The 16,194-nt window shown below is 42.2% G+C and overlaps 1 protein-coding gene across 1 annotated transcript in view; it reads right to left on the bottom strand.

Annotated features, from left to right (window-relative positions):
* Positions 1-260: 260 nt before the first annotated feature.
* The window catches only part of PCP4 (Purkinje cell protein 4), a 79,312-nt gene continuing 63,378 nt past the window's right edge, over positions 261-16,194 (bottom strand). The window contains exon 3 of the mRNA XM_050933442.1: positions 261-604. Within this exon, the coding sequence (XP_050789399.1) occupies positions 477-604 (128 nt within the window). The 3' untranslated portion in view covers positions 261-476. The remainder of the gene's footprint in view (positions 605-16,194) is intronic.

The raw sequence follows: 16,194 nt of genomic DNA, 5'->3' as shown, positions 1-16,194 counted from the left end.
CCTGTCTGTGATTTTTACTTTCACCTCATTACAGGAAATATCATTTTATTGTCACATTTGACTGGCAGCTGGAATTCTCTAAATGAGGTAAGCAGGGCTTAGACATGTTATATCTTCCCTCAGCAAAATCTCATGATATACAGTGCTACATTATGTCTCCAAGCTGTAAGTGAAGAGGAAAATAGGTATCTGAGCTGGATTTTTTTGTAACACTGTGCTTGCTGGATTAATATAAAGACAGATGAGAGAAGACATTTTAATTACTTCATCCCAACTTTTTATTACAACATCAAGTAAAATGGTGAGTTACAGAAGAAAAGGGATTGGAGATAATCACAAGGATGAAGTCACTCACAAGCTCATTGTTATATACCTGCCAATAGGGTTTTAAATATTCTGTACATGCATCTTCATTTTATTTATTAATTTCCTGACAGATCACCTCAGAACTACCACTTTAAACTACAAGGTAGCTACTAAGACTGGGATCCTGCCTTTTTCTTCTGAAATTTTCTGAACTGAGACTGTATCGCCACTGCCGCCCGTTCTGTCTCTGGTGCATCCATGTCTATGTCAAAGTCCTCTTGAACTTTCTTCTGTCCATCTGTCCCGAGAAAATGAAAAACAAATTAATATTAATTTGAGAATATTATAACCAACTGCACATGAGATGGAAGTCGCTCCCTCCCTGTTTCTCTCACATAGTCTGTCTATGAAGCCATAAAGGCTATTCGAGAACCAGAAGGCAACTGTGACAGAGTTTTGAGTCCCAGCAGCTGAGCTAAGATTCTGGTCACAGAAACTCCAATGCTCTCATTGGTGCTCTAATTATAGCAGAGTTCTCTTTATACATAAGATCTATTTATTTGATGTTTGAACCAAAAAAGTTTTGTTTTGTTTTCAAGGTTATTTTAACCTTTAAAAGTATTTGTAATAAAACTGGCATAAAATTTGAAATGAAAAGTCATTGTGAGTTGAAAAGTCAAAATGTTTTCTTTGGCATATGTCAAAAGGAAACATTTTGACTTCTTTGGAATTTTTGTTTCCCAGGAAATGGGAGTTCTGACTGAAACAATATGACGAATTCAACATGAACGTGCACAGAGTTTCAACCTGCATTCTTGGGAGGTGACAAAAAAAAAAGCTTCATCCAAAAATTTTCACTGTGCTCTACTTATAAAATGTTATGGCCAAACTTAACACCCAGTCCTACAATGAACTGCATGCCAACAAATGTCTATGCCTGCATGGAGCCCCAATGGCGTTAGTAGGGCTCTGTGCAGATCCAGGGGTCCACTCATTCAGAACAACTTGCCTTGTCTTGCCTCAAATTGTAATCTACAGTATATTCAGGGCAGAGACCATTTCTGGTGTTTCTATATTTTGTAATTTTATAATGAGTTTTACAATATTTGAGGTGTTTCTTAAAGCCTTACATCCTGGAGTCATGGGACTACACTAGAAATTCAGCTTTAATTGAAAAAGAATAAGGAAGTAGCTAGCCCTCACATTAGCAGAGAGAAGCTTAAAATATGAATCCTAAAGGTGCAAAAGTCCTAGAGCAGGGATCGGCAACCTTTGGCATGCAGCTCGCCAAGGTAAGCACCCTGGCGGGTCGAGCCAGTTTGTTTACCTGCTGTGTCCGCAGGTTCGGTCGATCGCGGCTCCCACTGGCCATGGTTCACCGCTCCAGGCCAATGTGGGCTACAGGAAGCGGTGCAGGCTGAGGGATGTGCTGGCCGCCTGCTTCCTACTGCCCCCATTGGCCTGGAGCGGTGAACCATGGCCAGTGGGAACCTGTGAACACAGCAGGTAAACAAACTGGCCCAGCCTGCCAAGGGGCTTACCCTGGTGAGCTGCATGCCAAAGGTTGCCAATCCCTGTCCTAGAGCAAATAAAAAGAATGCCAAATATACTATTCTTGAAATCTCATGATAGTATTAAAAATCTTATTGTTAAGGGGTACCTAATTCATAATTTTTGAATACTTGGGGGGTGGAAATACTGCATGTCTTTTCAACTGTTTACTGAAGTGCCTACCACATTTTAGACACTATGGACTCAAACTCAGTGATTCTTATACTGAGCAGAACCTTAATCCTAAACAATCGTACTGATTTCAGTGGAACTACTCAAAGCAAGATAATCTTCCTCATGAGTAAGGATGACACAATAAGGTCTTCTATAAATAATGATTGCTATTAATAAACAAACATGTTGACATTATTTTTTCTTTTTTATTAAGAAAATTGTAACAGATTTATAAAACAAATTCTGAAATAAATTATTTAAATTTTAAGAGCTCTTTATCTACCTTTTCTTGTTACCCCATCTGTGATGGGGCCTCTACCCCACACAGGTGAACAAAGAATTAATAGGAGTCAGAGCTCAGTCCACTTTGCTGCATCTGGAGATTATAATGGGCTTGATTTGTTATTAAACCCAGCTGGGGAGAACCTGGGTCTTCTTTGTAAAGGAAGCAAGTGAAAGCTACAGAGAAGGTCCAGGAGAGAGGACGTAGGCAGTTCCCTGTCTCTGGAAAGAGTCTGGGAAAGGCAGATTGGAGAAGCCCACAGGGACGGAATTAATCCTTGAGGTGGTCCTGGAAATGGGGCAAGGAATTGAGAGTCAGTTCCGCGGGGTTGGTGTTCTGACAGGGAAAGAAGGAGCTGAGCGGACCTAAGGGGAAACCTGGGAACCAAAGGAGAGGCTGTGTTAAACACAGGCTGTGGGGAGGCAACATGAGGGACTGGGAGGTAGGATGTGGCCTGGGAACACTGGCAGAGGAGTAGAGGGTGCAAGTGCACAGGGGCCCGTGCAATTTAGAGATCCCCTGGAGGCTTGACATTTTATATCATTTTTAAGGCTGTAAGCTTGTCATGGTGTGAAAAAAAGTCATAGATAGTGTTTTTCCATTTGCTCATGACTTTCGTGCGTGTCCATGATTCACCGTGCAGTAGCAGCTCCTTTTCTCCTGTGGGGCTAGAACTGGTGTCCTACTCTATATATTGTAACCTGGCATGCAGGGTCACAGTACCACTCAGGTTTAGCCCACCCAACTTTCCATCATGAGTGGGGCAGGTAAGCCAAACTTCAGTGAGTGGTTTTATGACATGGAACACCTGCTCACAGCATTGCTCAAGTTTGGCTGCTCCAACATCACGATGACCTGTTTGAGATCATACAATAATTTTGGTTCCATAGTGCAATCAAAAGGTTAATTAAATTAAGGCTACTTGGTGGAAAACTTAATCCCACTAGTATTACTTTGCACTTCTAAAACCCTTCCATCCAAGAGACTCAAAGCTCTTTACAAACATTCATTCATTGATCCTATGAGATACAGAAACATAATTTCCATGTTATACATGAGGAAACTGAGGCAGGTATTTGCACAGACTCACACAATGTGTCAGTAGGAGAACCAGGAACAGAGCCCAGCTCTCATAACCTCTAAAGGTATGCCTGCATGGTGATTAAAAAAACGCATGGTGCTGAGTCTCAGAGCCCACGTCAGCTGGCTCAAGCTTGAGCTGTGGGATTATAAAGTTGCAGTGTAGACGTTTGGGCTTGGGCTGGAGCCTGGGCTCTGAGATCCTCCCTCCTCACAGAGTCTCAGAGCCCAGATTCCAGCCCAAGCCCAAACATCTGCACTGCTAGACTCACAGCCTGAGCTTGAATCAACTGAACTGGGCCACCCACAGTCATGCCACAGGTTTTTTTATCGTAATGTGGACATACCCTAAGCCATACTTGCTCCCCATTACAGAAATATGAGTTTCAATGCCAGGGTCCAGACCCACAAAGCATAGGCGCTGACTTTTATTGTTCCCCAGGGATACCCCACCTCAAGGCTCCACCCTCACTCTGCCTCTTCCCACCCCAGCCCCAACCCCTCCCACAAGGCCCCAACCTGCCTGCCACTCTCTGCCCTCTCCAGTCCTTCCTGAGCCTCCGAACAGCTGTGTCTGGTAGGTGCTGAACACCCACTATTTTTTTCTGTGGGTGCACAAGCTCCAATGTGCTCAGGGACTCGGTGCCTCTGCACAAAGGAACTTAAGTGTTGCAATGTTCACCCTAACTTTTAAGCTCCTAGCCCCTTAGTGGCACCTACAAAGCCTGGGTTACATGCCTATGATCTCTATACAATGCATGTGCAGAGATAAGCACTTGAAAACAGGATCCACAAAAGCCTGCCTGAGCTAGCCAAGAGCAGGGACTGACAAGGAGGCTGTGTCTGAAGTCCTGCCCATCTTGGGAAGTTAGGCACCTGTATCTAGGCTCAGTTAGGTACCTACGTCTACTTGGGAACCACGTGAAGTCAGGTACCTAATCTGTTACTTACAAGAACAGTGGCGTCACATAGTGCTCTGGCATGATGCATCTATGATAACATATATGTTTTGTTTTAAAATGGTTATAAACCCTCACGATTCTGGGAATTAACCAACCACTAACTGAAGAAGGTTAAGGAGAAATTTTCCCAATAGGCAGGTTATTCCATAATTACCCATTGTGGGGTTTCTAGAAGATCCCTCTGAAGCATCAGTTAGCCACTGTCAGACACTGGATTTGGTATGTCCCTATGTAGAATGAGTCAGATGGACACAGGTGGTCTTGTTTTCACAAGGGGGGAAAAGGGTGTGTTCTTAACTTGAGCTGGCTAACTCAGCTGAACTAACTCAAGGTAAAATCTTTAACATGACTGGCAACCTTCTGTGAAAACTACATACTGCACTGTCTTTTGTAGGATTTTACTGTAAGTTGGCTAACTTGGGTTCAGATCACACCATTCCGCCCGTGAAGACACATTCTAAGGGTGTTCTATGGCTGTCAGCAACATTAGACTCTCCATGGAGCATTATGTCCAATCTAAAATGCAACATAACATTCACAAACCACAGACTCCCAGGTTATTAAGACTTGTCCACTACTAACATGCTCAAATGCTGGTACCGATACACAAACAACAAGATTCTCCTCCTCTGTCCAAAGATTATCATTCATCCTCACTTTTTTTATTCTATATGGGCAAGTTAAGCTGAGTCTCCCATTTATAACACCCCTCCAAATGACTTCACATAGTGAAATATCTGCCAGCTGCAATACTATATGAGCTGTACTGGGCACTTTAGACAGCACCTCCATCAGTAGATGGTGCTATAGCCTTATCTTAGCATTAAGCTGTTGTCTTGTATATTACGTTGTTGTTGTTGTGATCTTGGGTGATTAGCAAGTTCAGTCTTCCTGCCTGTGTGTGCTGGAGTTGGTACTGGAACTTGCATGTCCAATAAATCTCTAATTCTATAAGTGAGTATTACAGAACTATCTATTCCATTTCCAGAACTAGAATGTTAACCACCTTTTGTGCTGCAGAAAGTTATAATCAATAACCAATACTAGATGGATAATGAAACTTTATCAGACTCTTCCTGTAAAGAGGCAAACAATCCTTGTGCACACTGAGGCTTCCCAGCTAACTCCTGAGAAATGTGGTGCAAGTGTAATTACTCACAAATGCCTTTGGCTAACTTCTTTCTTTACTTTTCAAGTCTGTACCAAAATGAATGATGACAGCACAGGAATATGGAAAAACATTAGATTTTCCTCCCAAGCCATGAATACAAAACAGCCCTATGAGGCATTAAAGCAAGGGGGTATAGGGAAATACACTTTTCAAACACTGTTAGAAAATTAGAGAGTTAAGCTTAAGAGTTTCAATTCACTCTTTGCTCTCAGAATAGCTTCATGTTGCCATAAATGAAGCAAAGTTTGTTTTTCTTTTCCTCTAACAACATTCGGTATGAAACTGTACTGGAGCATGGGCTGAAAACTATAAATAGTAATGACACTTCAGACCTTAAGTACCACACTCTTTCCTTGTCCCAGTAAGGATCAACAGGAGTTACAGAAACGTGGGTAGAATATATCCCAACTAATACATTGTTTTCAAGGATTGAATTGCATTACTTAGCAACTGGTGCAACTAAGAGATGGGGAAGAATGTCATCACCCCCACAGAAAGCTAGCTCACATAGGCACTTTACCTCCAGTAGGGTCAATACCTCTTCAAGTGGCCCAGTGCTCAGAGGACTACACAGGCTGCACCATTCTTTATGCTTCCTGACCCCAGCCTGTTAAGCCAGCCAGTACAGGTCCTGGTTAAAGGAGACCAAAACTGAAGTGGGGAACTCCTCATTTCTGATCCCATGGATGTTTCATCCATGTGGTAAAGTGATGGTGCATCATCTTGTGTGATAGGACAAGAGAATACTTGACCAAACTCCACAGCAGTTCCCATGAAGGCTCATACACTGCCAGAGAGTGTGGATTTGTGCTCAGAGTATGGAGCAGCACAATAGGCAAATCATGGTCTTCCCAAAGACCCTCTCCATTATACCGGGCCAGGAGAGCTGAGAGAACTGACAAGACCATTCTGTTTCCCCTGGATTCAGGTTAAAGAAGGGAAGCCAGAGACAGTGTTTCCATCTGTCCCTGGAATAGAGGGGGAGCTGGAGGTGTCAGACAGCTTCTTTCCTTCTCTGTCCCCCTGGATGGGAGAGGGAGCCAGCAGAAGGACATCTGACGAAGGATGCATCCGACGAAGTGGATATTCACCCACAAAAGCTCATGCTCCAATACCTTTGTTAGTCTATAAGGTGCCACAGGACTCTTTGCTGCTTTTACAGATCCAAACTAACACAGCTACCCCTCTGATAGCAGAAGGACAGATCTTGCAACTGAAGAAAGGAGGCAGATAGGGGTCTCAGTTCAGACAGTTTTTCTCCCATCAGATGCTGGTGCTGATCCACCCACTGGCAGGAAGGGTTAGAGCCCTATAAAGTCCCCAGCCAGGGACAGCACCACCTGCTCTTCTGATGCAGGACTGCAGATACTCCTACCTGATATGTCCTCATTTTACCAGACAGTGAACAGGCAGGAGTGATTGGGCAACAAAATGGCAAATGAAATTTAATGTGGATAAATGTAAAGTAATGCACATTGGAAAAAATAACTCCAACTATACATACAATATGATTGGGGCTAATTTAGCTACAACAAGCCAGGAAAAAGATCTTGGAGTCATCGTGCACAGTTCTCTGAAGATGTCCACACAGTGTGCAGAGGCGGTCAAAAAAGCAAACAGGATGTTAGGAATCATTAAAAAGGGGATAGAGAATAAGACTGAAAATATATTATTGCCCTTATATAAGTCCATGGTACGCCCACATGTCAAATACTGTGTACAGATGTGGTCTCCTCACCTCAAAAAAGATATACTGGCACTAGAAAAGGTTCAGAAAAGGGCAACTAAAATGATTAGGGGGTTGGAGAGGGTCCCATATGAGGAAAGATTAAAGAGGCTAGGCCTCTTCAGCTTGGAAAAGAGAGGATATGATAGAGCTATATAAAATCATGAGTGATGTGGAGAAAGTGGATAAGAAAAAGTTATTTACTTATTCCCATAATACAAGAACTAGGGGTCACCAAATGAAATTAATAGGCAGCAGGTTTAAAACAAATAAAAGGAAGTTCTTCTTCACGCAGTGCACAGTCAACTTGTGGAACTCCTTACCTGAGGAGGTTGTGAAGACTAGGACTAAAACAGTATTTAAAAGAGAACTGGATAAATTCATGGTGGTTAACTCCATGAATGGCTATTAGCCAGGATGGATAAGGAATAGTGTCCCTTGCCTCTGTTTGTCAGATGATGGAGATGGATGGCAGGAGAGAGATCATTTGATCATTGCCTGTTAGGTTCACTCCCTCTGGGGTACCTCGCATTGGCCACTGTCGGTAGACAGATACTAGGCTAGATGGACCCTTGGTCTGACCCGGTACGGCCGTTCTTATGTTCTTAGGAGGGAAACTTCAGGAGCTGAGCTCTTCCACGCCCAGAGAGAACACTGTTTCTGGTGTTAGCAGAGTCAAGCTATGTTCCAATATGCTCCCCCTTTTCCTTAACCGCTGCTCAGCATCACTAACTAAAAGATACCGTGGAGCTCACTGACTCAGCAATTCTACCTTGCTGTTCTTGGTGATGTTAGGCTCCTCTGAACTTGATTGATATCAAAGCACGAGCTTCTGTAATCTCACTGGCTCAGCAACTCTAGCTTGTTGGGGGTAATTTCAGGCCACTTGTTTCTGAGAGGACTCTCCTTCTGTACTTCTATTTTGGTGGGCTGATGTCAAGGCTCAGGTCTTTATGAAGTCACCAGCTCAGTAGCTTTAGTGAGTCAAGGAAAATATCTGTGAAACTACTGGTTACCACCAATCTTGCTTGTTTGCTCAGTCAGAGACCAGGTTTTTGTGTGGTTACTGCCTTACTATCTCCACCTTATTGGGCTGGCCTTATCTTTTATAAGTTCTATGGGTCAGCTCCACAGTTGCCACCTTTCACATGGTAAATAAGCACCCCGACTTTCACAATAAGTGAAAAATCAAGCTAATCCCATTTCAAAACAAGTCCAAAACAAGCCAATCCCTAAGAACCCCAACACTCTATGTGACTAGATCCAGCAGGTGTGCAGTCTGGGACTGTGGTGGGCCCGCTGTGCACCTCTGACTCTCTCCCCCGCCCTTGACCCTGCTGGTTGGAAAGTGATCAAAAAAAAAGAAGCAACAAGCTACAAGCCAAACACGCAACAAGCTACAAGACAAAAACTAGCCAACAAGCTACTCACAGGCCAATTAAGCCAAAAACAAGCCCAATTTCTGCATTTTTTTCACGGGTTTGGCATGTCTGTCCGGCTCTTTTAGCTTCCTGAGTTGATATCTAGGCCTAGACCTCTGGCTGGCTGATCCGATGTCAAGACACAAAGTTCTGTGAGCTCCATGGCTCAGCTACAGCTTGCTGGGCTGATGTAAGGAGACAGCCCTCTGTGAGATTCCTGGCTGATCTTCTCCAACTTGATGGACTTATGTGAAAGACCAGAGTTTCATTCTGGCTCAGCTCTTGCCTAGCTTGCTGGTATAATGCCAAGGTATAGGCCTTTGTGAAGTTATTGCCTGTCAGAACAGCGTGGCCCTATCTATTCCTTACCAAGTTTGAGGACACAGCTGGGGTGCTGTGCCTCCACATCCCTGCAGTTGTGAGAGGTCAGTACATGGATTTGGAGGTGAGGAGGAGGAATGAAGCCCTATCCCCCAACCCCTGTACAATGGCATATGAGAATCTAATTCTAAAGATGCACATCAACACAATAATTTCATTATTTTAAAAGAAGGACATCCCTACCAGCTGATTCAGGAGTTAAAGAAGAGCTTTCCTATGTATGCATTTAAAATTCTACAGGGTAGTGTATACACAGATATAATTTTGTTGTAATATTCTACTTGGTGAGATGGAGTTTTCTCTGCACGTCAATATATTGGTTCTGATTTCCTTACCTTATGGTATTAATAATTTTACATTTTCAAATACCACTTTCAAATCTCAAAGGCAACGCATTCTGTTTGAGAGTATGAAATTGGGTTTTGTTTTATTTTATTTTTTTTGCAGTAGTTGGTTATTTTGAAGGAAACAGGTGCCTGGATGGTATAGCGTCCCCACAGTAATCACCACCTAACTCTGAACAGCAAACCCCAGAACCTGCATCTCTAGTATGACTGCACACTCAGTGTGAAGAGAAATAAAGATTGTGACTAGTGATGAGGTTAAATCTACAGCTATTTATCTGACCAGCAGCAAGCAACTCTTTAATACCCCTAGAAACAAGAGGGAAAAGGAATTAATATCTTTCTATTAAAACTGTAAATTATCGTTTGGTATAAAGATGACTTTATTAGTCAGCCAGAATCCCTTTTTCCCTCAGATTGACTTTTACTTTGGTAATGCAGTGTTTTTATCTCAAATGTGAAAAATTAGTTTTGATGTAGGGCAAAGATGGTGGTTCTTTTATGAGTTTAAAATGTTTTTTTCAGCATGAGGCCTTTGAAGTGTCTGATTAATATTTTTCCAGTTCTAAAAATGTTAGACACAAGATAAATGCAATAGCTGAAAATTATGTATGATTGGATAAAATATAATGACAGAAAGAAACAGTCATAAAGATAAATTTACAAAATTCTATTTTAAACTAATATCTAGCCTGCTAAAGATGATTTTCTTCAACAATTAACATGGTGACAAATATTGTTTGTACTGAAACATTAATATTTTAAGTCATTTCTTTCTTCAGCAATAATTATATTAATACACCAATTACAGACTTCTTAAAAGGCTTAAAAATATGAGATTGTGCTAGCTAGGACCTTGGAGCGATTGTTGGTGTAAAGTTATATAATTAAAATACCAATACAGGGATTCTACTTCATGCAATGATGACCAGATAGAACATGCCAATTGTAATGACCACCTCAAGCTTGTAATCTCATCAGATCTTATTGGCTAAGGTTGTGCCTGATCAGTCCTCAAGCGGCTAGCACACAGGGAAAACTCAGGGTGCCACAGAATATAATAATAATTGGAGATATACCAATCTCCTAGAACTGGAAGGAACCTTGAAAGGTCATTGAGTCCAGCCCCCTGCCTTCACTAGCAGAACCAACTACTGATTTTTGCCCCAGATCCCTAAGCAACCCCCTCAAATATTGAACTCACCACCCTGGGTTTAGCAAGCCAATGCACAAATCACTGAGCTATGGTGTTGATAGTCATGTGACTGCACTCCCTCTTACTTCTGAATCACTACTGAACCAATTCCTGACCAGCAGGTACTATGCTGTTGAAGGTGTTATACTTATGATATGAAAAATCAAGGTTCTTCTGACCACTTTTAATCAGCTCAAGGTCCTGTGAGACTCTTAACAGGAATATGAGCATTAGCCCAATGTACTGGACAAGTTTAAACAAGGAATTTTCATGCTGCCTTATTAAATTCCCTGTATTATACTTTCTGCCGAAGCTGTTGTACAGTATTGCTGTGTATAAATGAACAGCTACACTGTTCTACCATAGAACTAGCTGCATTTCAGTAATGTGTGAAGTGAACCTCCCTCTCACCCTACTCAAATGTATTGTAAACTGCAAGAAAATTACAAGCTATCACTTTAAATGCAAGAGGTTTCATGATCCTTTATGCATGCTAAAGGGGTCTGTAGGGATGTAAGCAGTCTGGGCCGAGCAACAGTCTGCCTGCAGAAAGCCAGCCTACAATGTTTCATTAGCAAAAAGTGAGGCTGAATGGAGATTAAGTTGAACAAGAGCACTGGTCTGTACATGTTGCTGAGTGTCTTCCAGCCTAACTCCCCAGGTTCCAGTTTTCCTGGTGTCCCATCAAGAAGTCCCTCCAGGGAACATTGGCTCTCTGGCTTCATTTCCATTGATCAAGATTCATGTTTCCTAATTTTACAAATATTTTTACATAAACACTAAAAACAAATTAGCGACACCCAGCCCCCCGCTAGCGTCCATAGTGCACACTATGCCGCTCACACTGGGCAAAGCTGGAGACTTTCCACACAAAATATCAATGTCATATATTGGGCACAAAGTGGAATGACTTCATATGTAATGTGGTTGTTTATGGTTGCTCCGTTCTACAGACTGGAGCGACCATAAACATCCACTGGAGCTGGCATGTCTCTGACTGCTTTGATCTTGTTGGGATCTGCTTTCAGGCCCTCTGCTGTGAGCAAATATCCAATATATTCACCTTCACTGTCTGAGTTGCATTTTTTTCTAGGCTGAGTTTTATGCTCTTTTCCCCATATTACTGTAGAAAAGTTTATAGTCTTCTGTCATGATCTTGTTCAGCTTCTGTATCATTGCTCCCTTTCCCTACAGTGAGGCTAACATCTGCAGGTTGAACAAGTGGAACCTCATGAACATTTGTGCTCTGCTCTGTCCATATGCCTGAGTGGCTTCCAGCCTAACTCCCTGTGTTCCTTCCTGGTATCCGATCAATAGCAGTCCCTCCACGGAACATGGGCTTTCTGACTCCAGTTCCATTGATCATGGTACAGAGAGTAAGGTGGGTTGAGTTGTTCCTCTGTCTTAGGGAGCAGTCTGCTTTGTTTCTCTTAGTTTGGGGTTCCTGTGTGCTATTGTCATGAATTCTAAGAAATAAAATAGGGTTATGTTGCAACATTCCAGCAAGAGTATTGTATGTTATCTAACATCACTGTGTATCTATTGTGAAATGGAACATATTCTTTAACTGATTAATATATTATTTCTATAGTGGTAGTGTCTAGGAGCATTAGTCATGAACTGGGACCCCAATACGTTAGGTGCTATGCAAATACAGAATAAGTCTCTGCTCCAAAGAGCTTACAATTTTATGAAGTGCACTTATACTTTCAGAATGTAAAGTTTAAAAGTAAGACCTTAGTCCTTACTCAAAAGTAGAATATCGAGTCCTTTGGAAGTTTGTGCCACCTGGACATCTAACAAATTTAATTAAAATGACTTCAAACAAATTATTAATTGCAATGATCAATGGCACCCAAGGCCTTGATGAACAACACCACAAAAGAAGTATTCATCCTCAACTTTGATACAGCTTCCTTCATTTTATGACTTCCACATTTCTCCAAGAATGTGTCTTTTGCTTTGACTTTCACAAGATTGTGTAGTGAATAAACTCATAGAAATTGAAGTGAGTATGAAGCACCCCCATACAAAAGCAGCAGAAAAGGTGACATACACTGCAAAAGTAAGAAGAGACAAGAAAGATGACACGGGTTACAGGAGAAAACTTGTCAATCAGGAAAATGAGGACTCAGAAAAACTCCAGCATAGAGTCAAAGGGGGCGGCGTCTTTAAATAACAAATTTCAGGAAAGAGAAGAGCAAAATGTTATGCTGCTCCATCTTCAAACTACCAGATGAGGACAGTTTCAGGAGACCATTGTATACCAGGATAATTCTATTAGTAGCTAATGAGAAGTTAAGTTATAAGAAAAAGTTAAACTAAGCAATTGTGATATATTAGAGCTTGTAACAGTCACAGTGGTATATTATTCTCTTAGTAAAGGCTATCACTGTATGTTGATTGTAATGTAATTAATTGTACAGTTCATCAGCAGATAGTGCAAGGCACAACACCTCTGGGATTTATCATTTATAACTAAGTAATTGTTGCAGGGAGTTATTTCATAACCTCTACATTTTATGATATAATATCAAGGAATGGCTCCCAAATAAGATTATGTAAGGGCATTTCTTTTATTGGGCAGATTAAGAATAAAAGTGAGGGGGGAAATATAAGACATCACAAATTACTATTGCTGATTTTAAATCTAAACACTAAAAGTTTGATGTCAGTGACCTCAGGCACTGCAGCATGTTGCTGATGTCACATGGTTGTCATGGCACAGCACCAGCCTAGAGGAGCCAGTGCTCCAGGAATTATTTTTCTGGAGAGAAACTAGCAAAAGAAGGTCTGGCCATTTCCCCCTGCAGCCCACCATGTCCTGCCAACTGAACCCAGGAAATATGGACTCAACTGGATTGGCAGCGATGTGATGATAACTATTAGTAAAATCAGTGTCATTGTATCCCAGGCTCCCATTTTGCCCAAAGAATGCCAAATCAGCACCAAGGTGATTTGGTTGCAGCCTGGGCAAAGACTGTGGAATAATGCACATCGGTTGATTTGAAATGAACAAGAGGTACTCCTTGAATGAGCATATAAACTGACCCCTTTTAAGAAGTTTATTTAAATCACCTACAGTAAAAATGGCATTCACTAAATGGAGGATACCGGTTATTAGTTCCTTTAACTCCCTTGGAAACTGCTACCCGATAGAGTCTTCTTCCCTAGAGCAAAACAACTTCTGCCTGTATCTTGGGAATGTTCTAGATAATTTCCTGTGTTTTTCTTTTGTCTTGCCCATTATTTAAACAGATGAATCCGCTTTATCTTGGCCCCTTTCTCAATGTAGTACTAAAAGAAGATGAGAAGGAAGCACATAGCTAGATAGTATCGTAGGTGGACTCCATGGAAATTAAGGACAAAATTACATCAGGAGGAAATGTTTATTCTGTTTAATCTGAATACCCTTCATGTTAAAAATTATAATTTAATACTCACAAAAGGTTCCATATTTACTGCATTAAAATCTCAAACCCCTTACCTGCCCCAGAAAGGGACAGATTTAAAAGAGACTGTCATGGTACAATTCCCCACTCTGAACCTTAGTGTCCAAAAGATGGGGTACCAGCATGAATTCCTCGAAGCTCAATTACCAGCTTAGTACCTGTAGCGCTGACAACCAACCGGGAATTCCAGTACCTGGTACACTCTGGTCCCCCCAAAACCTTGTCCGGGGACCCCCAAGACCTAGTCCCTCTGGATCTTAACACAAGGAAAGTAAACCCTTTCCCTCACCATTGCCTCTCCCAGGCTTCCCCTCCCTGGGTTACCCTGGAATATCACTGTGTGATTCAAACTCCTTGAATCTTAAAACAGAGAGGAAAATTCACCTTCCCCCCTCCTTCTCAATCCCCCTCCCAGACTCTCCCTGAGAGAGCAAGTAATTCTAACACAGAGAGAAATTAACCTTTCTCTCTCTCTTCCCTCCTTTCTCCCCACCAATTCCCTGGTGGATCCAGACCCAGTTCCCTGGGGTCTCACCAGAATAAAAAAGAAACAATCAGGTTCTTAAACAAGAAAAGCTTTTAATTAAAGAAAGAAAAAACAGTAAAAATTATCTTTGTAAATTTAAAATGGAATAAGTACAGGGTCTTTCAGCTATAGACACTGGGAATACCCTCCCAGCCTAAGTATACAAGTACAAATTAAAATCCTTTCAGCAAAATACAAATTTGAACTCCTCCCAGCCAAATACACATTTGCAAATAAAGAAAACAAACATAAGCCTAACTTGCCTTATCTACCTAGTACTCACTAGTCTGAACTTATAAGAGCCTGTATCAGGGAGATTGGAGAGAAACCTGGTTGCACGTCTGATCCCTCTGAACCCCTACAGTGAACAACAACCAAACAGTAACAGCACACACACAAACTTCCCTCCCTCAAGATTTGAAAGTATCCTGTCCCCTGATTGGTCCTCTGGTCAGGTGACAGCCTGGCTCACTGATCTTGTTACCCCTTTACAGGCAAAAGAGATATGAAGTACTTCTGTTCCATTAACTCTTAACTCTCCGTTTATGACAGAGACAAAGATAGTTCATGCTTCTTCACGTTATCCCAACCATGTGCTTCAAATCTAATGCTTGTGGTGAAAGGATAGCTCAGCATATTGACAGTAAGGGGGTCAATTAGGGGAGGTGACTTTTTACCAAGTTCTTTCACACTTACTGATTGGTCAGCATGTTTTGCTGCCTTTTTTTCAGTTGAGCAGTGAAATACATCAGTGCCTTTTATTCTCCTTTCAATTTAGATCAAGCGTATGAAATGTTAAACCTGCTGATAGGACATAGGTTGAGTATTTTCATGAGCAAAAGTTATGCTGACAATTTTGAAGTTAACTTGGCAATGTTTCTCATGCTTCTGTAATAGGGGATTAAAGTTAATGGCACAGTGATTAAGAGAAAATACTTCATGTAAACAAGGACCCAAGTGACACTTGTTGTGGAAACAATCGTGGAATTGACTGCCTGTGGTGAACACAAAAACTGCTGTACTATTATGCTAACATTAGGCCAAATTATGGCTTCTCTTATGCTCATGTGCTGTAGGGTAGAGAGGACTCTGGGAAAATGTTCTTATGTCTAGCACATATATGAGAAAGGCAGCCATGACTGGCTGCAGGTCTGAAGACAGCAAGACAGAGGGGACTGAGTGGGTGTGTCTAGTAGGACCACAGCACAGCCTATTTGCTCACTAGAATGGACATGCTGGGCAGGGGGATGCTGGCTAGCCCTTTCTACATAGGCGCCAACTCCATGGGTGCTCTGGGGCTGGAGCACCCGTGGAAAAAAGATAGTGGGTGCTCAGTAGCCCGACCGATTAGCTCCTCCCCCTTCCTCCAGTGCCTTCTGCTTGCCGGTGATCAGCTGTTCAGCAATGTGCAGGAGGCACTGTGGGAGAGGAGGAGGAGCGGGGACAAGAAGAAGTGGGGAAGGGGGTGTGGGAAGAGGGGGGGTGGGAGCTTGGAGGAAGGGGTGGAGGGAGGGCGGGATCTGGGCAGGATGGTGGTCGAGCACCCCCCGAGAACTCAAAGTTGGCGCCTCTGCCTTTTTAAAGGTACAGCAAAGGATGCTTCTCACCATGGGCCTGATTCA

Source organism: Gopherus flavomarginatus, chromosome 1, assembly GCF_025201925.1.
Source record: "Gopherus flavomarginatus isolate rGopFla2 chromosome 1, rGopFla2.mat.asm, whole genome shotgun sequence".
Lineage (NCBI taxonomy): Eukaryota > Metazoa > Chordata > Testudines > Testudinidae > Gopherus > Gopherus flavomarginatus.
The sequence above is the reverse complement of the archived record's forward strand: the minus strand, read 5'-3'. Positions and strand labels throughout refer to the sequence as shown.